Here is a 23,589-nt window from a genome sequence, read left to right as displayed (position 1 = left end):
AAAAGGTACTTGTGAACTGCTACCTCACAGCACATACAAAAACTCCAAATTAATCAGACTTAAATGTTAAACATAGAAGAACTTAGAAGAAAACATAGATGTAAATCTGCTTGGATTAGATGATAGCTTCCTAAGTATGATATCAAATGTAAAAAGAACAACAGAAAAAAGATAAATTGAACATAATAAAAATTAAAACTTTGTGCAAGGACACCATGAAGAAGATGAAAAGATGACCAACAGAATGGGAGACAATTTTTAAAGATCATTATTTGATAGGGCAGTGGTCCCCAACCTTTTTTGCACCAGGGACTGGCTTTGTGGAATATAGTGTTTCCACTGACCTTGGTGGCAGGGCACGGTTCAAGATGAAAGTGTTCCACCTCAGATCATCAGGCATTAATTAGAGTGTCATAAGGAGCATGCAACCTAGATCCTTCACATGTACAGTTCATAATAGAGTTCTTACTCCTATGAGAATCTAATGCCTGATTGACAGGAGGCAGAGCTCAGACGATAATGTGCACTGGCCCACCACTCACCTCCTGCTGTGCAGCTCCAGTTCCTAACAGGCCATGGACAGGTACTGGTTCATGGCCCAGGAGTTGGGGACCCCCGTGATAAGGGTTTTGTATCTACAATGTATATAAAGAACTTTTACAACTCAGTAATAAAAAGACAACTCATTTAAAAATGGGCAATGAATCTGAATAGACACTTCTCCAAAGAGGATATACAGATGTCTAATAAACACTAAAATGTTGCTTGACAGCATTAGCCATTGGGGAAATGCAAAACCACAATGAAATATCACTGCATACTAACTAGGATGGGTATGTTCAAAAAATCACTTAATAACAAATCTTAGTGAGGATTTTGAAAAACTGAATCTCTTATGTGTTGCTGGTGGGAAAAGAACATTGTGCAGCCACTTTGAAAAAGAGTCTGGCAATTTTTCAAAAGATTATACATAGAGTCACCATATGACCCAGCACATGACTCCTAGGAGTATGTGCAGCTATATCCATATAGTGGGATATTATTCAGCCATAAAAAGAAATGACGTATTGATCTATGCTGCCACATGAATGAACCTTGAGAATCTGCTAAGCTTAGCAAAAAAGCCAGTCACAAAAGACCGGATAGCATGTGATTCCTCTCTTCCTTTAGTTACCAAATCTCTGTCTCCTCATCTTCAATCTCTTCACTACTGCTGGATCAATCCCACCCTTACCGAACATATGCTCATACCTCCTACCTTAAAAAGAAAAAGATTCTCCATTGAACCTATATTCCCCTCTGCTTCTGCTCATTTCCTAATTCTGCTTCATCACCAGACTTCTCCAAAGCACTTCTTCACAGTGTCATCATTTTCTTACTTTAGAGTCACCCTCTTATCCACTCTTGTCTGGTTTCTGCCCCTCACCACTCCACCAAGAATTTTTAAAAGAATACTGATAATCTACAAGCTACCCAATGTAATGGATGTTTCTCTGTTCACATTGTACTCCATTGCCCAGCTACTCCCAGTATAAGTTGACTACTTCATCATTCTTGAAAAATCTCTTCACCTTTAAATTACACAACATTCCATGGCTTTTCCTTAACTGCTCTGTCTCTTTTTCTGTCATCTTTTCCACTTAACAACATCTGACTGTCCGTATTCTCTAGGCTCAGTCCTGCATTGTCTGCTGTTTTTCCTCTGTTCATTTTTCTCTCTTTTCTCTCTTCCTGGAGTTTCATCCATTACCCTGGTTTGAAATACCATCTATATGATCGTGATACCACATTTAAACCTCTAGCTAGATAGTTCAGATATACTGATTTTTTTCCCCTGTAACTCTGTTCACCCCTTCTTAGCAAATGATATCACTGCCTACCTACATAGTTAAGTGAGAATCTAAAAATCATACCTGATTCCTCGTTCCCCTCATACCCTGTAATCAACCCATAAACAAATCTTATTGATCCTACCTCCAAAATCTATTTTGAATCTACTTATTTACCTTAAAAGTAAAAGATATTATGTCAACTCCCACTTAAAACATTGAAATGATACCTTATTGCATTAACCAGAAGGCTCTGTTGCTGTCACGTTTCCTGGAGTCAAATCCTGGCTTCCCTACTCTAGCTGAGTCTATCTGGAACAAGTTGCTTAATCTCTCTGGAGAATAATAGTAGCAAAGTTAAGAAGATGATTCATGTAAAGTTATTACTGTGCTACTCAGTGAGTGTTCATTATTATTATTAGTGTTGTATGGCCTATAGATCCCTGTGTGATTGGACTTCTGTGAGCTAGGGTGTCAGGTTAAACACTTGAGAATGCCTTACTTAATGACTTTCCAAAATTGGGCTTTCCTTCCATTTATCTATACTTCAACAACCTGTTTATTTACTTTATATTTATCATCATCTGTAATTATCTTTTTCTCTTGTTTCTTGCTTTTCTATTCTCCTAGACTATATGCTCCATAGAGAGGATCTAAATCTAACTTATTTACCATTGTAACTATAGTACCTAGCACAGTTCCTGTCACATAAGAGGAATTTGATATATATTTGTCGATTAAAATAATTACTGAATCTCACATTCTTGGCAAGACCTTTGGAAGTTGACTTTTTCACCAGTTTTTCATTTTTATTCAATTTGACTTTGAATATGACATCTATTTATAATGCAAGAATCTGTCTTATATGTCATGAGGGATGATTTTCTTATATCCCCTCCTAGTAGTTTCTTACATTAAATTGGGGAAGAGAACAAGCACACCAATAATGAAATTTCTTTGGCTTATAAGACAAGCTTTCTCATATTTTAATATTGCACTTTCAAGTGCATAGAATAACCTCTGACTCCCACAAAAGGAAAATTTGAAGCATGACATTAGGTATTATCAGCATAATTTGTATTTATTGTTCACCTTGGATCCCATCCAAAGGGTATTTGTTATTGAACTACTTAAAATGCCTTAAAGTATTCTTACAGAATGGACACTAAGGTGGCATTATAGGAATATATTTCAATTAGAGTTAAATTATGTGTGGTAAAAGAAAAGCATATTCTTATAAGGACATTATTTTAAATATGTTTCTAGTCACTAATATTTTTCTAATCAATGTATAAATGTTTGGTAAGGGTGGTATACCTAATAAGATCAGGAAGTTTTTTTTTTTTTTTTCCCAGATCACAGTAATATCAAATAGTTGCTTATAATTTTTCTACATTTCTGAAATGTAAAATTATATTTAAAGTTATAGTCTCTAGTATATAAATCTTTAAATGGAAGTTTCAGATATATTTTTTACTTTGGTACTTTCAATATTTATAATATGTTGAAAGTAAGCAGTACAATGTTTTGGTTAGATTCTTTCTCTCTCTCTCTCTCTCTCTCTCTCTCTCTCTCTCTATCTCTATCTCTATCTCTCGTGTGTGTGTGTGTGTGTGTGTGTGTGTGTGTATATATACATTTAGAAAGGATTTTGCTCTGTCACCCAGGCTGGCGTGCAGTGGGGCCATCTCAGCTCACTGCAACCTCTGCCTGACTCAAGCAATCTTTCCACCTCAGTCTCCCCACCTCAGTCTCCCAAGTAGCTGGGACTGCAGGCAAGGGCCACCACATCAGGCTAATTTTTTAAATTTTTTGTAGCCATGTCGCCCAGGCTAATTTCTAACTCCTGTTGCTCAAAGGATCTGCCTGTTACAGCCTCCAAAAATTCTGGGATTACAGGCATAAGCCACCAGGCCTGGCATAAAAATATTTTCTTTAGATCAAAAAGTATTTTTAACTAAAAAAAAGGGAATTTGTTTTAGTATATACCTGACTATCATTGGATTAGTCATCTCCGGCTTTACTCGTGGCTCATTTATTGTACTACCTTGGCTTTGTAAGCAAAGATTAATGTTCCAATTTTTCAATGAGGTAAAATGAAAAGGTTGAAATTTTACAATCTTTTGGAATCTTTGAAAGTATTGACCACAGGAATCAGACTTTTAGTCAAATTATTAGTATATTAGTTTGCATAAGAGAATAAATTAATTTTTTAAAACATTTTCTACCTCTTTCATACAGATAGAAGTCTTTGATTAAATAAAAATATAATCTTCTAAGATCAGTTCAGTTTTCTAAATACTGAATTATTTAAAAATATATTATCTCAGAAGTACATTTTCTAAAACATAATTTTTTTCTTAACCAGAACTAATAATTTTAAAGTTCGGCATATAGTGGGCAGTCCTCTTAACTAGCCTTTCCTCTTCCATTTTTCCTTTACTCTGTTGCTGTTACAGTAAATCAGGCCTTATGCTTATGATATGCTTTTTCCCAGTGGAATTACTGATTTTACATATAGCAAGCATTTTACTTAGCTTAAATCATTAGCTTAGAAAATTTACTTATTTACTAATGAGTAAAACTAAAGCCAAAAAAAACTCATTAAAACCTTACTGTATGAACACACATATAAAAGATCTTTAGATTTTAAAATATATCTCAAACTAGTTAATTTTTTGATGTGGTGTTCTTCGGTACTCCCTAATACAAGGGTGACATTAGAAAGCAAGAAAGAATAGTTTTGAGCTGATTTTAGAATGTATTTTTTAAACAATGATGGGTTGAAGATGAGGAATAAAAAAATGTAGACCTTTTCTTATATAGGAAGTACTAGGAATAATGAGTTATTTCCAGTATCAGAAAACAGAATTTTTTTCTAAATTCATATGTCTCATAGAATGTAATGGTCTGAAACCATTAGAAGCATAGTTCTTCCAGGAGTTAATAATATAATCTGCCAATAGCCAACTTAGCTATTGGACCAGGGACAAAGTCTCAGACATATGTATTTGTCTAAATATATTTATCTTTCTGCAAAACACCTCAGTAAAGATGTAAAAAAATCTTCCATTTATTTTACTAATATTTGTTAGGCTGGAAGTTTTAGTTTTTCTCCTTTTATATAAACATTAAAAACAATTTTAGTAAGTCCAAGGAAACAGAAAACATTTATTCTAAGCTAGTCTCCCCACCGTATTTGTTTGCAGCCTTGCATCTGTCAGGGAGTAAATAGTTGTCTATTTTTTCTGTTTTATACTTTTTATTCATTTAATATTCCTTATGAACCATACCATATGTTAAGTTATTTTTACATATTATTGTTTTACAAAAAGTAGGTTTAATAGAAGATATAGGACTTAAAGAAGAATTGGTTGACTTTCTTAAGCAATTCATTTAACATAAGCTTGTGCAAATTGTTTTAATGTTATACTTTTCTTGATGGTAAATTTGAAACTAATGATGATTCCATCTGCATTTAATTTATGGGTTGTTTTTTTTTTTGCAAGTATCAGTAAAAATGTAAAAAAATCTTCCATTTATTTTACTAATATTTGTTAGGCTGGAAGTTTTAGTTTTTCTCCTTTTATATAAACATTAAAAACAATTTTAGTAAGTCCAAGGAAACAGAAAATAATGTTTGTAAAAGTACTTGGTAAGCTGTGAACAACAATTCAAAATCGGTGGTAGGATTATGAGCATATTACATTTTTTGCAGAATTTATAAACTCAGAAATACTGAAAAGAGCAAGACCTTTACTAAAATGTTTCATTTTATTTAGTGGGATGGTATAGAGTGGTATTCACTGTCTTATATGTAATGCAAATAGACATAGCAGTGTAATCATCCCTGGTTACTGATATAAATTAGTTTTTACATAGTACTACATTTAAAAAGAAGTAGATTAAATGATTTTACATTCTTTTTAAGAAAAATAACTTAGACACACATTATGATTTTTCTTTTGAAAATATTTTAAAAATTAATGATAACCAAAACAGAAGGCTTTACAGGAATTAGCAAAGATACATTCACATTCCCGTTTTTGTCAAGGAGATAATGAATACTTTCTTTTTCATATACAGCCACATTGGTAGCCCATCTGCTTTATTAGGATTCCACTATTAAGATTAGCATAAATTACTAATGAGTGCACCTCCTAAGTTCTTAATCTAGTCAATAATCTTTGGAATTATAGAAAAACAGAAATTATTTTTATTTATTAGAACTCAAGTCTACTTAGTTTTGAAAATAGATCAGTAATAACTCTGAATTTGCCACCTTTCACATTATATTTATATTGCTTCACTATTAAAGAAAAATGCTGGCACTCTAGGCCCATTGAAAGAGTCACTTTAGGGATTCATTTTAGGAGAGTCGGAAGCAGAATTATTTTTGTTATATTGGCAAGTTTTGGTTTCTTCAGGGTTTCTTTTTTTTTTTTTTTTTTTTTTATTTTGTTCTAAGTATCTTTAAAACTTAAGTGATGGAAATATATTTTGTTTAAATATAAATTAAACAAAATTTAGCTCTTCCTACAATAGTTTGGGCCCTAAATGATTTCTCTCCATCCAATTTCCATTTGTTTTTAACATTTTGTATATTCACCCATTTCATTTTTTAGGAGATTTTATGAAGATGGAGCAATTGTCTTGGGTGAAGAAGCAAATATGCTTGCTGGCATGCTGCTGGGACTCAATGCTATTGATTTCAGGTACTTATAACTAAATGCATTTGGTTTTTAAATTCTGCATCTTAATAATTTCTACTTATGATTTTTTTCTTTCAGTTTTCTAAGTAAAGCACACAGCTGGATATTGTTATTTGATTCATGTTGTTCTCTCTCAAATGACATCAGTTTGTTTTCTAAATGGGTTTCCTCTCAGAGAAGAGACTACCTGAAACTTAATGAATTGATAGGCTTGCTCTGTAGCTTGAATAAAAAGAAAGCTTAAACTATATCTCATTCCTCAACACCTCCCTTCCTCAATGAAAGAAGGCTTTGAATCTTATCTGTTAGTATTTTTCAGCTACTGCTTTAAAAATGAAAAGAAATAGACTAAAAGTAGTTTCAAAGCCAGAAAGATTCTCATTATCTCATGCGTTGAGATAAAAAATATCCTGACAGGCTATCTCGGGTATCTTATGTCTCTTATGTTAGGTATCAAGAATATCAAATAATATTGTTAAAATTTGCTTTTATTATCAGCAAGACGAACTGGTTCCACACTCAAATAACAAGTGCTAAAAATGGGCAATATAAGTTATTTTTCGATTTATAGACACATTTTTTCATTTCTTTAATTGATCCCAGATTTTACATTGTATTAAAAGTAAAAGGTTTGTCTATAAAGAAATGCAAACACCAGGAATGAATATTATATTTTTATTGAAATATAACATTAAAAAATTCAGGAATATTAACAAAGTAAGTGTAAGAAAAGTGAAATTCTACTTTTGGGTCTTGATAAATTAATGCTTCCCATTTTCACTGAAGTTATCTTTTTTAGTAAAGCAGTCCCTTTTCTAAACATTTGTCATTTTATAAGTCTAACTGTATTAAGATTTAATAAGCTAGTATTAGGTAAATTAGCTTAATTGTTGAGGATGAACATGATAGATGGAATATGAAGATTGTCTTTTTGATTCCTCTGTGGATGTTAACTTTTTATATCTCGTGTCACTGGCTCTGTCTAAATGTTTTACAGGCTTATTTTTGTTCATTTGTTTGCTGTTTTATCGTTTAAAAAAAAACTGGCCAGATAATGTGGCTCACATCTGTAATCCGAGCACTTTGGGAGGCCAACTCAGGGAGATCACCTGAGGTCAGGAGTTTGAGACCAGCCTGACCAACATGGCAAAACCCTGTCTCTACTAAAAATACAAAAATCAGCTGGGTGTGGTGGCAGGCACCTGTAAACCCGGCTACCTACGAGGCTGAGGAAGGAGAATCACTGAAACCCGGGAAGCAGAGGCTGCAGTGAGCTGAGATTGTGCCACTGCACACCAGCCTGGGTGACAGAGCAAGACTCTGTCTCAAAAAAAAAAAAAAAAATGGGATGAGAATGTTAACTGTTGGTTTAATGTAACCCATTGACAGTGTATTAATTTGCACAATGCCTTGTCACTGGTATTGAAGGTAGAATATTTTATTCAGGCATTTATTTGTGACAAGTAATAATTAAATTGCCGACAAAAAATTCACTTGCAGTTTGATGAGCGAAATGTCTCTGGCAAGAGATTTTTCATAAAACTTAACTTTGGTTTAAAATTTTATGTATTAATATGAAATATTTATTTTCTGTTGTATTAGTTTCTGCCTAAAGGGAGAGGGACTGGATGGCAGCTTTCCTGCTGTAATAGACTATACACCATATTTGAAGTATATCCAAAGGTATGTGACATTTTGAGATATGTTTTTAAAAAATTTATTTAAAATTAAATGTCTTGTGCAATGTTTGTTTGATTAAAACTACTTTGTACTGGCTGGGCATGGTGGATCATGCCTGTAATCCCAGCACTTTGGGAGGCCAAGGTGGGCAGATCACAAGGTCAGGAATTCGAGACCGGCCTGGACAACATGGTGAAACCCCGTCTCTACTAACAAAAATACAAAAATTAGCTGGGCAAGGTGGCGTGCACCTGTAATCCCAGATACTCAGGAGGCTGAGGCAGGAGAATTGCTTGAACGCAGGAGACAGAGGTTTCAGTGAGCCAAGATCTTGCCACTGTACTCTACCCTAGGCAACAGAACAAGACACCATCTCAAAAAAAAAAAAACTACTTTGTACTAAACATTTCTTTCAGTATCAGAAATCGTTAAAGGGTAGAAACTCCAGTTGCATTTTTGGTATTTATTATTTTAAAAATACACACTTTTTATGTAAATATACACTTTTTAACATAATTGTAATCCTAGCATGAAGCTTTTTAAAGTAACAAAAGCATTTATTCAATAATGCTTTTATTCAAAATAACAAAAGCATTTATATTGCTATAGTCATTATGATAACTTTAATAGCTCTAAAATAGTCTATTGAGATTTCAAAACTGTAATTCAGTGTTTAGATTGTTTTCCATTTTTTCGCTTTAAGAAAGGATAAATAACATTCTTATACAAATAAATTTTCCTTTTGTTTTCATTATAAATTGTCAGATATTCAGGTAAATTTGTGAAAAATCTGATGACTCTTAAAACATGTCTTTTGAAGAGTCGTAACAATTTATTCTCTTACCAATATTGTGTGAGAATTCTGGATTTCCCACAATCTCATCAGCCTTGAATATTAATTAATGACATCTATAGATGTTTCTGAGGTCTGCTTGAAAGATTGATTTCCTGACTAGAATGATATCTTTATACTTCTTTTTTTTCTATAAGTTATTGGGGTACAGGTGGTATTTGATTATATGAGTAAGTTCTTCAAAGGTAACTTGTGAGATTTTGGAGCACCCATCACCTGAGCAGTGTACACTGTACCATATTTATTGACTTTTATCCCTCACCTTCCTCCCACTCTTCCCCCCAGTCCCCAAAGTCCTTTATGTCATTCTTAAGCCTTTGTGTCCTCATAGCTTAGCTCCCACATATCAGTGAAAATATATGGATGTTTGGTTTTCCATTGCTGAGTTACTTCACTTAGAATAATAGTCTCCAGTCTCATCCAGGTCACTGCAAATGCTGTTAATCCATTTCTTTTTATGGCTGTGTAGAATTCCGTTGTGTATATACATACCACAGTTTCTTTATCCACTCAGTTGATGGCCATTTGGGTTGGTTTCACGATTTTGCAGTTATTAATTGTGCTGCTATAAACATGCATGTGCAAGTATCTTTTCCAAATAATAACTTCTTTTCCTCTGGGCACACAACCCAGTAGTGAGATTCCTGGATCAAATGGTAGTTCTACTTTTAATTCTTTAAGGAATCTCCACACTGTTTTCAATAGTGGCTGTACTAGTTTACATACCTACTATCAGTGCAGGAGTGTTCCCTGTTCACTGCATCCATGCCAACATTTACTGTTTTCTGATTTTTTGATTATGGTCATTCTTGCAGGAGTAAGGTGGTATTGCATTGCAGTTTTGATTTGCATTTCACTGATCATTAGTGATGTTGAGCATTTTCGTATGTTTGTTGGCCATTTGTACGTCTTCTTTTGAGAATGGTATATGCATGTCCTTAGCCCACTTTTTGATGGGATTGTTTTTTTCTTACTGATTTGTTTGAGTTCTCTGTAGATTCTGGATGTTAGTCCTTTGTCAGATGTATAGATTGTAAAGATGTTCTCCCACTCTGTGGGCTGTTTGCTGACTGTTCCTTTTGCAATAGAAAAGCTCTTTAGTTTAATTAGGTCCCAGCTATTTATCTTTGTTTTGCTTGCATTTGCTTTTGGGTTCTTGGTCATGAAATCCTTGCCTAAGCCAATATCTAGAAGGGTTTTTCCTATGTTATCTTCTAGAAGTTTTATAGTTTCAGGTCTTAGGTTTTAATCCTTAATCCCTCTTGAGTTGATTTTTGTATAAGGTGAGAGATGAGGGTCCAGTTTTGTTCTCCTATATATGGCTAGCCAATTATCCCAGCATCATTTGTTGAAAGGGCATCCTTTCCCCACTTTATGTTTTTGTTTGCTTTGTCGAAGATCAGTTGGCTTAAGTATTTTGGTTTATTTCTGGGTTCTCTATTCTGTTCCATTGGCCTGTGTGCCTGTTTTTTGTACCAGTACCATACTGTTTTGGTGACTATTGCCATAGAGTATAGTTTGAAATCAGGTAGTGTGATGCCTCCAAATACGTTCTTTTTGCTTAGTCTTGCTTTGGTTATGAGGATTCTTTTATGGTTCCACATGAATTTTAGAATGTTTTTCTCCAATTCTGTGAAGAATGATGTTGGTATTTTGATGGGGATTACATTGAATTTGTAAAATGCTTTTGGCAGTATGGTCATTTTCACCATATTGATTCTACTCATCCATGAGCATGGGATGTGTTTCCATTTGTTCATGTCATCTATGATTTCTTTCAGCAGTATTTTGTAGTTTTCCTTGTAGCGGTCTTTCAACTCCTTGGTTGGGTATATTCCTAAGTATTTTATTTTGTTTTGTTTTTCAGCTATTGTAAAAGGGATTGAGCTCTTGATTTGATTCTCTGCTTGTTTGCTATTGGTGTATGGAAGAGCTACTGATTGGTGTACATTAATCTTGTATCTAGAACCTTTGCTGAATTCTTTTATCAATTCTAGGAACTTTCTGGAGAAATCCTGAGGGCTTTCAAGGTAAATGATCATATCGTCAGCAAACAGTGACAGTTTGACTTTCTCTTTACCGATTTGAATGCCCTTTATTTATTTCTCTAGTCTGATTGCTCTGGCTAGGACTTCCAGTACTATATTGAAGAGGAGTGGTGGGAGTCAGCATCCTGGTCTTGTTACAGTTCTCAGAGGGAATGCTTCTTTTCCCCATTCAGTATTATGTTGGCTGTGGGTTTGTCGTAGATGACTTTTATTACATTAAGGTAGGTCCCTTGTATACCAATTTTGCTGAGAGTTTTAATCATAAAAGGATATGCTGGATTTTGTCAAATGCTTTTTCAGCATTTATTGAGATGATCACGTGATTTTTGCTTCTAATTCTATTTATGTGGTGTATCACATTTATTGACTCGTGTATGTTAAACCACCCCTGCATCCCTGGTATGAAACCCACTGGATCATGGTGGATTATCTTTTTGATATGTCCTTGGATTTAGTTTGCTAGTATTTTGTTAAGGATTTTTATCAAGGGTATTAGTCCATAGTTTTCTTTTTTGGTTATATCCTTTTTTGGTTTTGGTATTAGGGTGATGCTGGCTTCATATAATGAATTAGGGAAGGTTTCTTCTTTCTCTATCTTGTGGAATCATGTCAAAAGGTTTGGTACCAATTCTTCTTTGAATGTCTGGTAGAATTCTGCTGTGAATCGTCTGGTTCTTAACTTTTTTTTGTTGGTAACGTTTTCGTTACCATTTCAATATCTCTGCTTGTTATTGATCTGTTCAGTGTATCTAATTCTTCCTGATTTCAGCTAGGAGGGGTGTATTTTTTTCAGGAATTCATCCATCTCTTCTAGGTTTTCTAGTTTATATGCATAAAGGTGTTCAGAGTAGCCCTGAATGATCTTTTGTATTTCAGTGGTGTCAGTTGTAATATCTCCTGTTTCATTTCTTAGTGAGGTTATTTTCTCTCTTCTTTTCTTGGTTAATCTTGCTGATGGTCTATTAATTTTATTTATCTTTTCAAAGAAACAGCTTTTTGTTTCATTTATCTTTTACATATATTTTTTGTTTCAATTTCATTTAGTTCTGCTCTGATCTTGGTTATTTCCTTTCTTTTGCTGGGTTTGGGTTTGGTTTGTTCTTATTGCTCTAGTTCCTTGAGGCATGATCTTAGAATGTCAGTTTGCACTCTTTCAGTCTTTTTGATGTAGGCATTTAGGGCTATGAACTTTCCTCTTAGCACCATCTTTGCTGTATCCCACAGGTTTTGATAAGTTGTGTTCATTTCACGGAATTTTTATTGTTGTTCATTTCAAAGAATTTTTAAATTTCCATCTTGATTTTGGTTTTGACCCAGTGCTCATTCAGGAGCAGGTTATTTAATTTCTGTGTATTTGCATGATTTTGAAGGTTCCTTTCGAGTTAATTTCCAGTTTTATTCCACTGTGGTCTGAGATAGTGCTTGATAAAATTTCAACTTTCTTAAATTTATTGAAGCTTGTTTTGTGGCCTATCACATGGTCTATCTGAGAAGGTTTCATGTGCTGTGGGATAGAATGTGTATCCTGCTGTTGTTGGATGAACTGTTCTGTATGTATTATTTAAGTCCATTTGTCCCAGGGTATTGTTTGAATCCATTGTTTCTTTGTTGAGTTTCTGTCTTGATGACCTGTCTAGTGTTGTCAGTGGAGTATTGAAGTCCCCCACAATTATTGTGTTGCTGTATATCTCATTTCTTATGTCTATTAGTAATTGTTTTATAAATTTATGGGCTCCTGTGTTTGGTGCATATTCATTTAGGATTGATATTTTCCTGTTGGACAAGGCCTTTTACCCTTGTATAATGTCCCTCTTTGCGTCTTTTAACTGCTGTTAAAGTTTGTTTTATCTGATATAAGAATAGCTCCTCCTCCTCACTTTTGGTGTCCATGTGCATGAAATGCCTTTTCCACCCCTTTACTTTAAGTTTATATGAGTCTTTATGTATTAGATGAGTCTCCTGAAGGCAGCAAATTGTTGGTTGGTGAGTTCCTATACATTGTGCAGTTTTGTATCATTTAAGTGGAGCTTTTTACACCATTTACATTCAACGTTAGTATTGAAATGTGAGGTACCATGCATTCATGGCACTCTTGTTGCCTGTGTGCTTTGTTTTTTTTTTTCTTTTTAAATTGTATATTTGTTTTATAGGTCCTGTGTGATTTATGCTTTAAAGAGGTTCTGTTTTGATGCATTTCCAGGATTTGTTTCAAGATTTAAAGTTCCTTTTAGCAGTATTTATAGTGATGACCTGGTAATGGTGAACTTTTTGTTCTCAAAAGGGCTTTGTGCAGTACTGATACTGAACTTTCCACCCCCAAATAACAGAGTATATATTCATCTCATCACCACTTGGCACATACTCTGAAGTTGACCACATAATTGGACATAAAACAATCCTCAACAAATGCAAAATAACCAAAATCATACCAAACACACTCTTGGACCATAACACAATTAAAATGGAAGTCAAGACTCCAAAAATCACTCAGAACAATGCAATTACATAGGAATTAAACAACAGCTCCTGAATGACTTTTGGGTAAATAATGAAATTAAGGCAGAAATTATGAAGTTCTTTGAAACCAATAAGAACAAAGATACAACTTACCATAACCTGTGAGACAGAGCTAATGCACCATTAAGAGGGAAATTCATACCACTAAATGTCCACATGAAAATGTAGGAAAGATCTCAAATTAACAACCTAACATCACAACTGAAAGAATTAGAGAAGCAAGAACAAATGAACCCCAAAGCTAGCAGAAGACAATAACTAAAATCAGAGCTAAACTGAAGGAAATCAAGACACAAAAAATCATTCAAAACATAAATACAGGAATTGGTTTTTTGAAAAAATAAGATAGGTCCCAAGCTAGAAAAATAAAGAAGAAAAGAGAGAAGATCCGAATAAACACAATTAGAAATGACAAGGGATGTTACCACAGACCCCACAGAAACAAAAATTACTATGAACACCTCTATGCAGACAAACTAGAAAACCTACAGGAGATGGATAAACTCTTTGACACATACACCCTCCCAAGTCTGAACCAGGAAGAAATTGATTACCTGAACAGACAGTAACAAGCTCTGAAATAGAATCAGTAATAAACAGCCAACCAACCAACCAAAAAAAAAAAGCCCAGAACCTGATGGATTCACAGCCAATTATACCACATGTACAAGGAAGAGCTGATACTATTTCTAATGAAACTATTCCAAAATATCGAGGAGGAAGGACTCCTCCCCAACTTATTCTAAGAGGCCAGCATCATCCTAATACCAAAACCTGGCAGAGATACAACAAAAAAAGAAAATTTTAGGCCAGTATCCTTGATGAACATTGATATAAAAATCCTTGCCAAAATACTGGCAGACTGAATCCAGCAGCAGATCAAAAAGCTAATCCACCATAATCAAGTAGACTTTATCCCAGGGATATAAGGTTGGTTCATCATACACAATCTATAAATGTGATTCATCAAATAAACATAACTAATGACAGAAACCAATGATGATCTGAAAAGGCACAGAAAAGGCTTTTGATAATATTCAGCACCTCTTCACATTAAAAGCTCTCAATAAACTACATATTGAAAGGACATTATTCAAAATAATAAGAGCTATCTATGACAGACTTACAGCCAACATTATTCTGAATGGATAAAATCTAGAAGCATTCCCCTTGAAAACTGGCATAAGACAAAGTTGCCCTCTCGCACCACTTCTATTCAAAATAGCATTGGAAGTCCTAGCTAGAGCAGTCAGGCAAGAGAAAGGCACCTAAATAGGAAGATACTATAATGGAGGTAATTTATATGAAGAGTAAAAAAATTAAAAAATATTGTCCTATAAGAATGGAATCGGAGGAGGATAGAGTGAGATAGGAGACTTATTTTTCATGTTAAGACTTATGGTACATTTTTGGGGGAGTGGGGCAGGAGAGGATTATAACTTGTAGAGATTTGGTTAAATACATATTAACACCTGAGATATATTTCTTTTTTAATGTAAATTTTGGTAATTGTTAAGTTTCACCAAATTAAATATTAAGTTCTTGATTTTACCATATCCTTTTTTTTTCTTTTTTGAGACGGAGTCTCACTCTGTCACCAGGCTGCAGTGCAGTGATGTAGTGGCACAGTCTTGGCTCACTGCAACCTCCGCCTCCCAGGTTCAAGCAATTCTCCTGCCTCAGCCTCCCAAGTAGCTGGGACTACCAGCACATGCTGCCATGCCCAGCTAATTTTTATATTTTCAGTAGAGACGGGGTTTCACCATGTTGACCAGATGGTCTCAATCTCCTGGCCTCAGTTGATCCACCCACCTTGGCCTTCCAAAGTGCTGGGATTACAGGCATGAGCCACTGCACCCAGCCTAGGATATCCTTTTATTTAGGACATTGTTTTTAGGGACTTATGTAGGACAAATGAGTTAATCTTTCCTTTTTTAATTTATAGAAAGTTCTGTTAAGATATTTTTATTTATATAAATTTAATATTATAAGTTTAGGGCATTGTTTTTAGGGAATCATATAGGACAATTGCTTTAATTTTTTTTTAATTCATAAAAACTCCTGTTAAGATTTTTTATTTATATAAATTTAATATTGTAAAAAAGCCCAAAAAAGTTGGAATATAATTGAGTTTTTATTAATCTAAGTGAATAATAATCTATAAAGCTTATGTCAGGTTTGTTTTGCCTTACTAATATTTTTCATGTCCAATATAGCAAAATACTCCTTTATAATTTCAATGACAAAAGGTGCCTGAATTTGTTTAGATTGCTGTAGGCCTTTGGACTATACTTAAACCAGATTGGTAGGTTATGGCTTATTTACTCCCTTAAAACATTTTTAAAAATTTATATTAAAAAAGTAGCAATTTGAATAAGTGAGAAGTATAATAGTTATTCTCTAAATACCATATTCCACAAATTTTAAGATATACTTCCTTGTTTTACATTTCATTATTTCTCACAAATGGTGTTGTGCCATAGTTTGTCAGCATTGTTTTTCCTTTCCTGGTGTATAAAGTAATTGTGTTACTTGATTTTGATTTTGTCCTGGAATAGATGAAATATGTTATATATATTGTTTGGGATATGCACTGTTTGAAGAAATCATAATAGTTAGGTAATACTCTCTCCCTCCTCCTGGTCTCACCTCCAATCCCCAGACCATGACATTGAGCGTTGTCAAAAATTCTAACTGTATGTCCTCTGTGGACCTTTTAAACATATTATTGTGTAGTAAAACTCACAAAGAAAAATAGATAAAACATAAATGTATAGCATAAAAAATTATGAAGTGTATAATGAGCGATCACCACTCTAAGTATAAAGAAAATATTGTCAGCATTGTGAAAGCCTGCTTTTATCACTTCAAAATTGCAACCCCTAACCAGCTCCTGAGACATAGTTACTGTAATCATACATTTTTTGTAATGACTTCATTGCTTTTCTTTTGTATTTTACTCTAAGAATGTACCTTACCGCCTACATACTATAGATTAGTTATGCTTGATTTTCACTTTCTATAAATGGAATAACGGATCTACTAAAAACCTTTTAGAACTGATAAACAAGTTCAGTAAAGTTGTATGATACGAAGTCAACATACAAAAATCAGTAGCATTTCTATATGCCAACAGTGAACAATTTGAAAAAGAAGCAAAGCAATTCCACTTACAAGAGCCACAAACAAAATTAAATACCTAAGAATTAACCAAAGAAGTAGAAGATCTCTACAATGAAAATTATAAAATATGAAAGAAATTGGAGAGAACACCAAAAAACTGGAAGGATATTCCACTTTCATTAACTGGAAGATTCAGTGTCCATACCATGCAAAGCAATCTATAGACCCAATATATTTGCTGTCAAAATACCAATGACATTCTTCAGAGAAATAGAAAAAATTATTCCAAAATTTATATGGAACTACAAAAGACCCAGAGTAGCCAAAGCTATCATGAACAAAAATAAACAAACTGGAAGAATCAAATTATCCAGCTAATACTACAGAGCTATAGTAACCAAAGCAGCATGGTACCAGCATCACCTGACTAATACTGCAGAGCTATAGTAACCAAAGCAGCATGGTACCAACATCACCTAATACTACAGAGCTATAGTAACCAACGCAGCATGGTACCAGCATAAAAATAGACATACAGACCAATGGAACCGAATAGAAATCCAGAAATAAATCCATGCATCTACAGTACACTGATTTTCTAGAAAGGTCAAGAATCTGACTTGGGGAAAGGACAATTTTAAATAAATGGTGCTGGGAAAACTGGATATTCATATGCAAAAGAATGAAAGTAGGCCCCAATCTCTTGCCATATAGAAAACTCAAATCAAAATGCATTAAAGACTTAAATCTAAGACCTGAGGCCAGGTGCAGTGGCTCATGCCTTTAATCTCAGCACTTTGGAAGCCAAAACAGGAGAATCTTTTGAAGTCAGGAGTTTGAGACCCGTATAGGCAACACAGTGAGACGCTGTCCCTGCAAAAATCTTTCAAAAACAGCTGGGCATGGTGTTGCACACTTGTAATCCCAACTACTTGAAAGGCCAAGGTGGGAGAATCACTTGAGCCTAGGAGTTCAAGGCCACATTGAGTCCTGATTGTGCCACTGTACTCCAGCCTGAGCAACAAAGCAAAACCTAGTCTCAAAAGATAAGAAGGCCTGAAACTATGAAACTACAAAAAAAAAANAAAAAAAAAAAAAAAAAAAAAAAAAAAAACCACTGGGAAAAATGCAGGTCATTGATTGGCCCAGGCAAAGATTTCCTTAGTAATACCTCAAAAGCACAGCAACGAAAGCAAAAATGGACAAATGAGATTACCTCAAGTTAAAGGGTTTCTGCACAGCAAAGGAAGTAATAAAGAAAGTGAAGAGACAACACACAGAGTGGGAGAATATATTTGCAAGCTACCCATCTGACAAGGGATTAATAACCAGAATATATATGGAGCTCAAACAACTCAATAAGACACAAAGTCAGATAATCCAGTTAAAAGGTGTGCAAAAGATCTGAATATCTGAATGGACATTTCTCAAAAGGAGACATACAAATGTCCAACAGGTATGTGAAAAAGTCCACAACATCATTAATCAACAGAGAAGTGAAAATCAAAACTACGATGACATATCATCTCACTCTAGTTGAAATGTCTTTTATTCAAAAGACAGGCAATAATGAATGCTGGCAAGGATATGGAGAAAGGGGAACCCTTCTACACTGCTAGTGGGAATGTAAATTAGTACAACCACTACGGAGAACAGTATGAACGTTTCTCAAAACACTTAGAAAAGAACTACCATATGATCCATCAGCCTCACTGCTCAATATATATCTAAAAGAAAGGAAATCAGTAAATATATAAAAGAGATATCTGTACTCCCAAGTTTATTTCAGCACTATTCACAATAGCTAAGATGTGGGATCATACTAAGTATCCATGAACGGATGAATGGCTAAAGAAAATGTGGTATATACAAAGGATTACAAATCATTCTATTATGAAGACACATGCACATGTATATTCATTGCAGCACTGTTTACAATAGCAAAGACTTGGAACCAACCCAAATGCCCATCAAGAATAGACTGGATAAAGAAAATGTGGCATATATACATCATGAAATACTATGAAGCCATAAAAGAGGATTAAGTTTATGTCCTTTGCAGGGACATGGATGAATCTGGAAACTATCATTCTCAGCAAACTGACACAAGAACAGAAAACCAGATACCACATGTTCTCACTCATAAGTGGGTGTTGAACAATGAGAACACATGGACACAGGGAGAGAAACATCACATACTAGGGTCTGTTGGGGGATGGGGTCTAGGGGAGGGATAGCAGGGGGTAGGGAGATTGGGGAAGGATAACATTAGAAGAAATACCTAATGTAGGTGACAGGGGAATGGAGGCAGCAGACCACCATGGCATGTGTATACCTATGTAACAATCCTGAAAGATCTGCACATGTACCCCAGAACTTAAAGTATAATTAAAAAAGAAAAAAGAAAATGTGGTATATATACACAATGGAATATTATTCAGCCATAAAAAAGAATGAAATCGTATCATCTGCCACAACATGGATGGGCCTAGAGGACATTATGTTATGTGAAATAAGCCAGACATAGACAAATTTCCCATATTCTCGCTCTTATGAGGGAGCAATTAAAATAGTTAAACTCATGAAGATAGAGAATAGAATGATGGTTAGCACAGCCTGGAAAGGGTAGCAGGGAAGGGGAGAAAAGTCGGGATGGTTAATGGTTATAAAAACAAAATTAGAATGAATAAGATCTAGTATTTTATAGACCAACAGGATGACTGTAGTCAATAGTAATTTATTGTATATTTTTAAATAACCAAAAGGGTAGAACTGGGATATTCCTAACATAAGAAATGATAAATGTGGTTGGGGATGGAGGCTCATGCCTGTAATCCCAGCACTCTGGGAGGCTGAGGCAGGGGAATCACTTGAGGCCAGGAGTTCAACACTAGCTTGAGTAGCATAATGAGACTCTGTCACTACAAAAAATTGAAAAATTAGCCAATTGTTGTGGTGCTTGCCTGTAGTTCTAGCCACTTGGGAGGCTGAGAGTAGGGAGTTGCTTAAGCTCAGGAGTTTGAGGATACAGTGAGCTGTGGTCATGCCATTTCTTTCCAATCTGGGCAACAGAGTGAGATTATATATATATTATATATTATATATAATATATATTAAATATATAATATATATAATATATATGAGATTATATATATTATATATTAATATATATTTAATATATATATTATAATATATATATATAATATATATAAAATCATGGAGGTGATAGATACCCTCAATTACCTTTCATGATTATTGCATATTAAAGTCTTGAATCAAACATCATATGTACCCCATAAATATATACCCCACCTGTTATGTACCCATAACCATTAAAAATTTTAAAAATAATTATTTAAAAGTTAGACTCTCCCTGAATTTTTTTACATCAAAGCTCTAAAATAAACTATAAATAAATAATTTGGTTTTAAATATATTTCATTTGTGCAGTTTGTACTTGGGTTTTGTTCTGTGATACAGGTTTGTTTTTTTCTTAATGGGAGATTTTAGCCTATTCATACTTACTGATTCATAACATCAATTACCATTAGTATAACTAAAATGCCCACACATACCTATTTCTTTAGTTGGTGTTATCTAATACAGTAGCCACTAGCCACATGTGGCATTCGGTACTTCAGATGTAACTAGTGTGACTGAGGAATTTTTCATTTAAATTTAATTTTAATTAATTTAAACTTATAGATGCTACATTGTTAAGGGAAATTGAAGAAGATGTAAGTAAATAAAAAGATACCCTTATTAATGAATTGAAATACTTCATATTCTTAAGATGGCAATACTTCTGAATTGATCTGCAAATTCAATTCAGTTGCTGTCAATATTCCAACATTCTTTTTTGTTTGTAGAGATGGACAAGCTAATCCCAAAGTTTGTGTGGAATTGCAAAGGGACCCTAAAGAGCCAAAACAATCTTGAAAAACAAATACAACATCAGAGGACTCATACATCCTAATTTCAGAATTTGCTACAAAGTCCCAGTAATAAAAAAAGAATATGCTGCTACCACAAGCATAGGCATATAAATCAACAGAATTAAGTTAAAATTCTGAAAATAAACCCATATGTTTATGGTCAGTGGAGTTTTGAAAAGGGTACAAAACCATTCAATGGAGAAGGAATAGTGTTTTCACCAAATGATGGTGGGACAACTGAATATGCATGTGCAAATGAATGAATTTGGACCGTAAACTCATATGAAATGCAAAAATTAATTCCAAAGTGGATCTAAGACCCAAATGTAAGAGCTAATACTATAAAATCTTATAAGAAAAGATAGGTGTAAATTTTTCATAATCCTAAATTAGACAATTGTTTTTTAATATGACACCAAAAATGTAAATAACTTAAGAAAAAAATAGATAAGCTGGTCTTTGTCAAAATTAAAAACTTGCATTACCAAAGGATACAATAAAAAAAATGAAAGAGTGATCCAGAGACTTTAGAGATAATTTTTGCAAATCATATACAAAATCAGGGTCTCGTATTTAGATTATATGAAGAACTGGTGCAACTTAGCAACACAAATATAAACAACTCAATTTTAAAATGGGCAAAGGACTTGAATAAACATTTCTCCAAAGAAGGTATGCAGGGCCAAGAACTACTTGAAATGATACTCAACATCATTAGTCATTAGGGAAATGCAAATTTAAACCACAGTAAGACATCACTTTTTACTCACAGGGGTAGCTATATCCAAAATCAACAAAATGTAATAAGTATTGGTGAGGATGTGGAGAAGCTGCATTTCTGGTGGAAATGTAAAATGATGCAGTTACTGTAGAAATAAATTTGATAATTTCTCAAAATTAAATACAGAATTATTATGTGATTCAGAAATTCTACTCCTAGATATCAATTCTCTTTCCACCCAAGAGAAATGAAAAAATATGATCAAACAAAAACTTCTGCATAAATGTTCATTATTCTTAATAGCCCAAAATGGACACAACAGAAGTGTTCATCAGTTAGTGAATATACAAAAAATGTGGTGTATCCATGCAATGGAGTACTACTCAGCCTTAAAATGGAGTGAAGCATTGATACCAACTACAACATGGCTAAACCTTGAAAACATGTGAAAAACGCCAAACACAAAAGCCACATATTTTATGATTCATTTTGCCAAAAGTACACTTTATGTTTTTTGTCTCTTGTTCTCTTTGTGGTTTTTATATGATCCCCTGGGGGAAAAGGTGAGCATGATAATTGATCACTATCAGAAGACCAGAATTTCTCCCACTATTCTTTGTTAACAGGATATATTTCCAGTTCTTTATATATAAACAATTTATGAAACAGACATAAAGGTGTATATAAGTATACAAATGAATAAATAAGATAATTCTGGGCATTCTTGTTTTGGGGCTTGACCTTATAAGATATTTTTGATGTTTTACCATTGAATATTATATTTGCTCTGGGTTTTTGGTTATGAATACTCTATTTGGTTAAGAATGTTTTCTTCTATTCTTAATGTGCTATGGGGTACTTTTTTAAATTGGCTTCTTATTTGTTTTTAAAAAATGAATGAGTCTTGCAAATGCATCACGTTTTTCCTGCGTGTATTAAAATTATTCATATAGTTTTTCTCCTTTAATGCGTTCATGTGGTAAATTACATTAATAGAAATGTTTAAATGTCCTTTACATTTCCTTGTCTTTCTGAAATAAACTCATCATGAACAATAGTGTATTCTAATCCCTTGTATTCAATTTTAAATATTTTGTTAGAATTTTTACGTCTATGTGTGTATGAATTTATACATGAAATAGACTTTATTTTCCCTTCTCATACTGCCTGCTTGAAAAACTAATGGTGTATTGGTGACATCATCCTCTCCCTAAGAATTTGAGAAGAATATTTTCCTTGTAAACTGTAAGTCCATTTTGTATGATATTAAGATTCCCACCAATTTTCTTTTGGTTAATATTTTTCTAGTATATTCTTATCTTTTTAAAACCATATTTCATCTAATCTATCATGCTTTCCATTGTAAATGCATCTCAGTTGAGAGGGCATTATTATGTAAGAAAATGGCATGACAGCAATAGTGAGATGTTATCGATTATAAGCTGTGTACTCTGATTTCAGATATGTTAATATATTTAAAAATATACACCAAGAATTTATGAAATACATTGTTTTCAACCTTATGTCTTTAAGTATGTGTTTAAAAATGATACTTAATACTTACCTGGAATTTAAAATATCTACTCTGGCAGGCTTCGTCTTTTAACTGAAGTGGTAGGATATTTTATGATACATTTGGAATGATATTAACTATTGAATTTTTTGCCTTCTACTCATTCTATGATTTTGTATTTCTTTTTGTATCCTTTCTTCGTTCTTGCCTTTTACAAATTCCTCTTTTCTCTCATTTTATTCCCCTACTAGTTTGAAAGTTGTACACATGACTTTTCTTTTATGCTACCCATTAATTTTAATATGCAGATTTAAAATTTAGAGGATCCAAGATGGCCGTTTAGGAACAGCTCAGGATTGCAGCTCCCAGCAAAAGCGCAGAGGATGCCGCATTTTTATTGCCCACAGACTAGGAAATTCCCAGGTGGAGGAGCTCCATAGGTCACCAGCATGGCTGTTTCGGCGCGGCTGTGCCGGCCAGTGCCGCTGCTTTGCCCCACGGCTGCTTTGTCGGTGCCCCGGAGCAGCAGTTCTCCGTACAAAATACACCGGTCCGGGTGCCCTTTTGGCTGGAGACTGGAGCCATGGGAAGTCACCCATTCGTCTGTTTAAAAAGGGGACTGAGCAGAGAACCAGGACAGTAGATTCCAGGGCAAAAA

The 23,589-nt window shown here is 34.0% G+C and overlaps 1 protein-coding gene across 6 annotated transcripts in view; it reads left to right on the top strand.

Annotated features, from left to right (window-relative positions):
- Positions 1 to 23,589, top strand: part of RUNDC3B (RUN domain containing 3B) — a 174,385-nt gene that overhangs the window by 75,278 nt on the left and 75,518 nt on the right. For all 6 annotated transcript variants that reach the window (XM_017536497.1, XM_017536494.1, XM_017536496.1 and 3 more), the window contains 2 exons: positions 6,455 to 6,544; positions 8,144 to 8,224. In XM_017536497.1, the coding sequence (XP_017391986.1) occupies positions 6,455 to 6,544; positions 8,144 to 8,224 (171 nt within the window). The remainder of the gene's footprint in view (positions 1 to 6,454; positions 6,545 to 8,143; positions 8,225 to 23,589) is intronic.

The sequence above is a fragment of the Cebus imitator genome, unplaced genomic scaffold, assembly GCF_001604975.1.
Source record: "Cebus imitator isolate Cc_AM_T3 unplaced genomic scaffold, Cebus_imitator-1.0 Scaffold98, whole genome shotgun sequence".
NCBI classification, from domain to species: domain Eukaryota; kingdom Metazoa; phylum Chordata; class Mammalia; order Primates; family Cebidae; genus Cebus; species Cebus imitator.
This window is presented reverse-complemented; position numbering and strand designations above follow the sequence as displayed.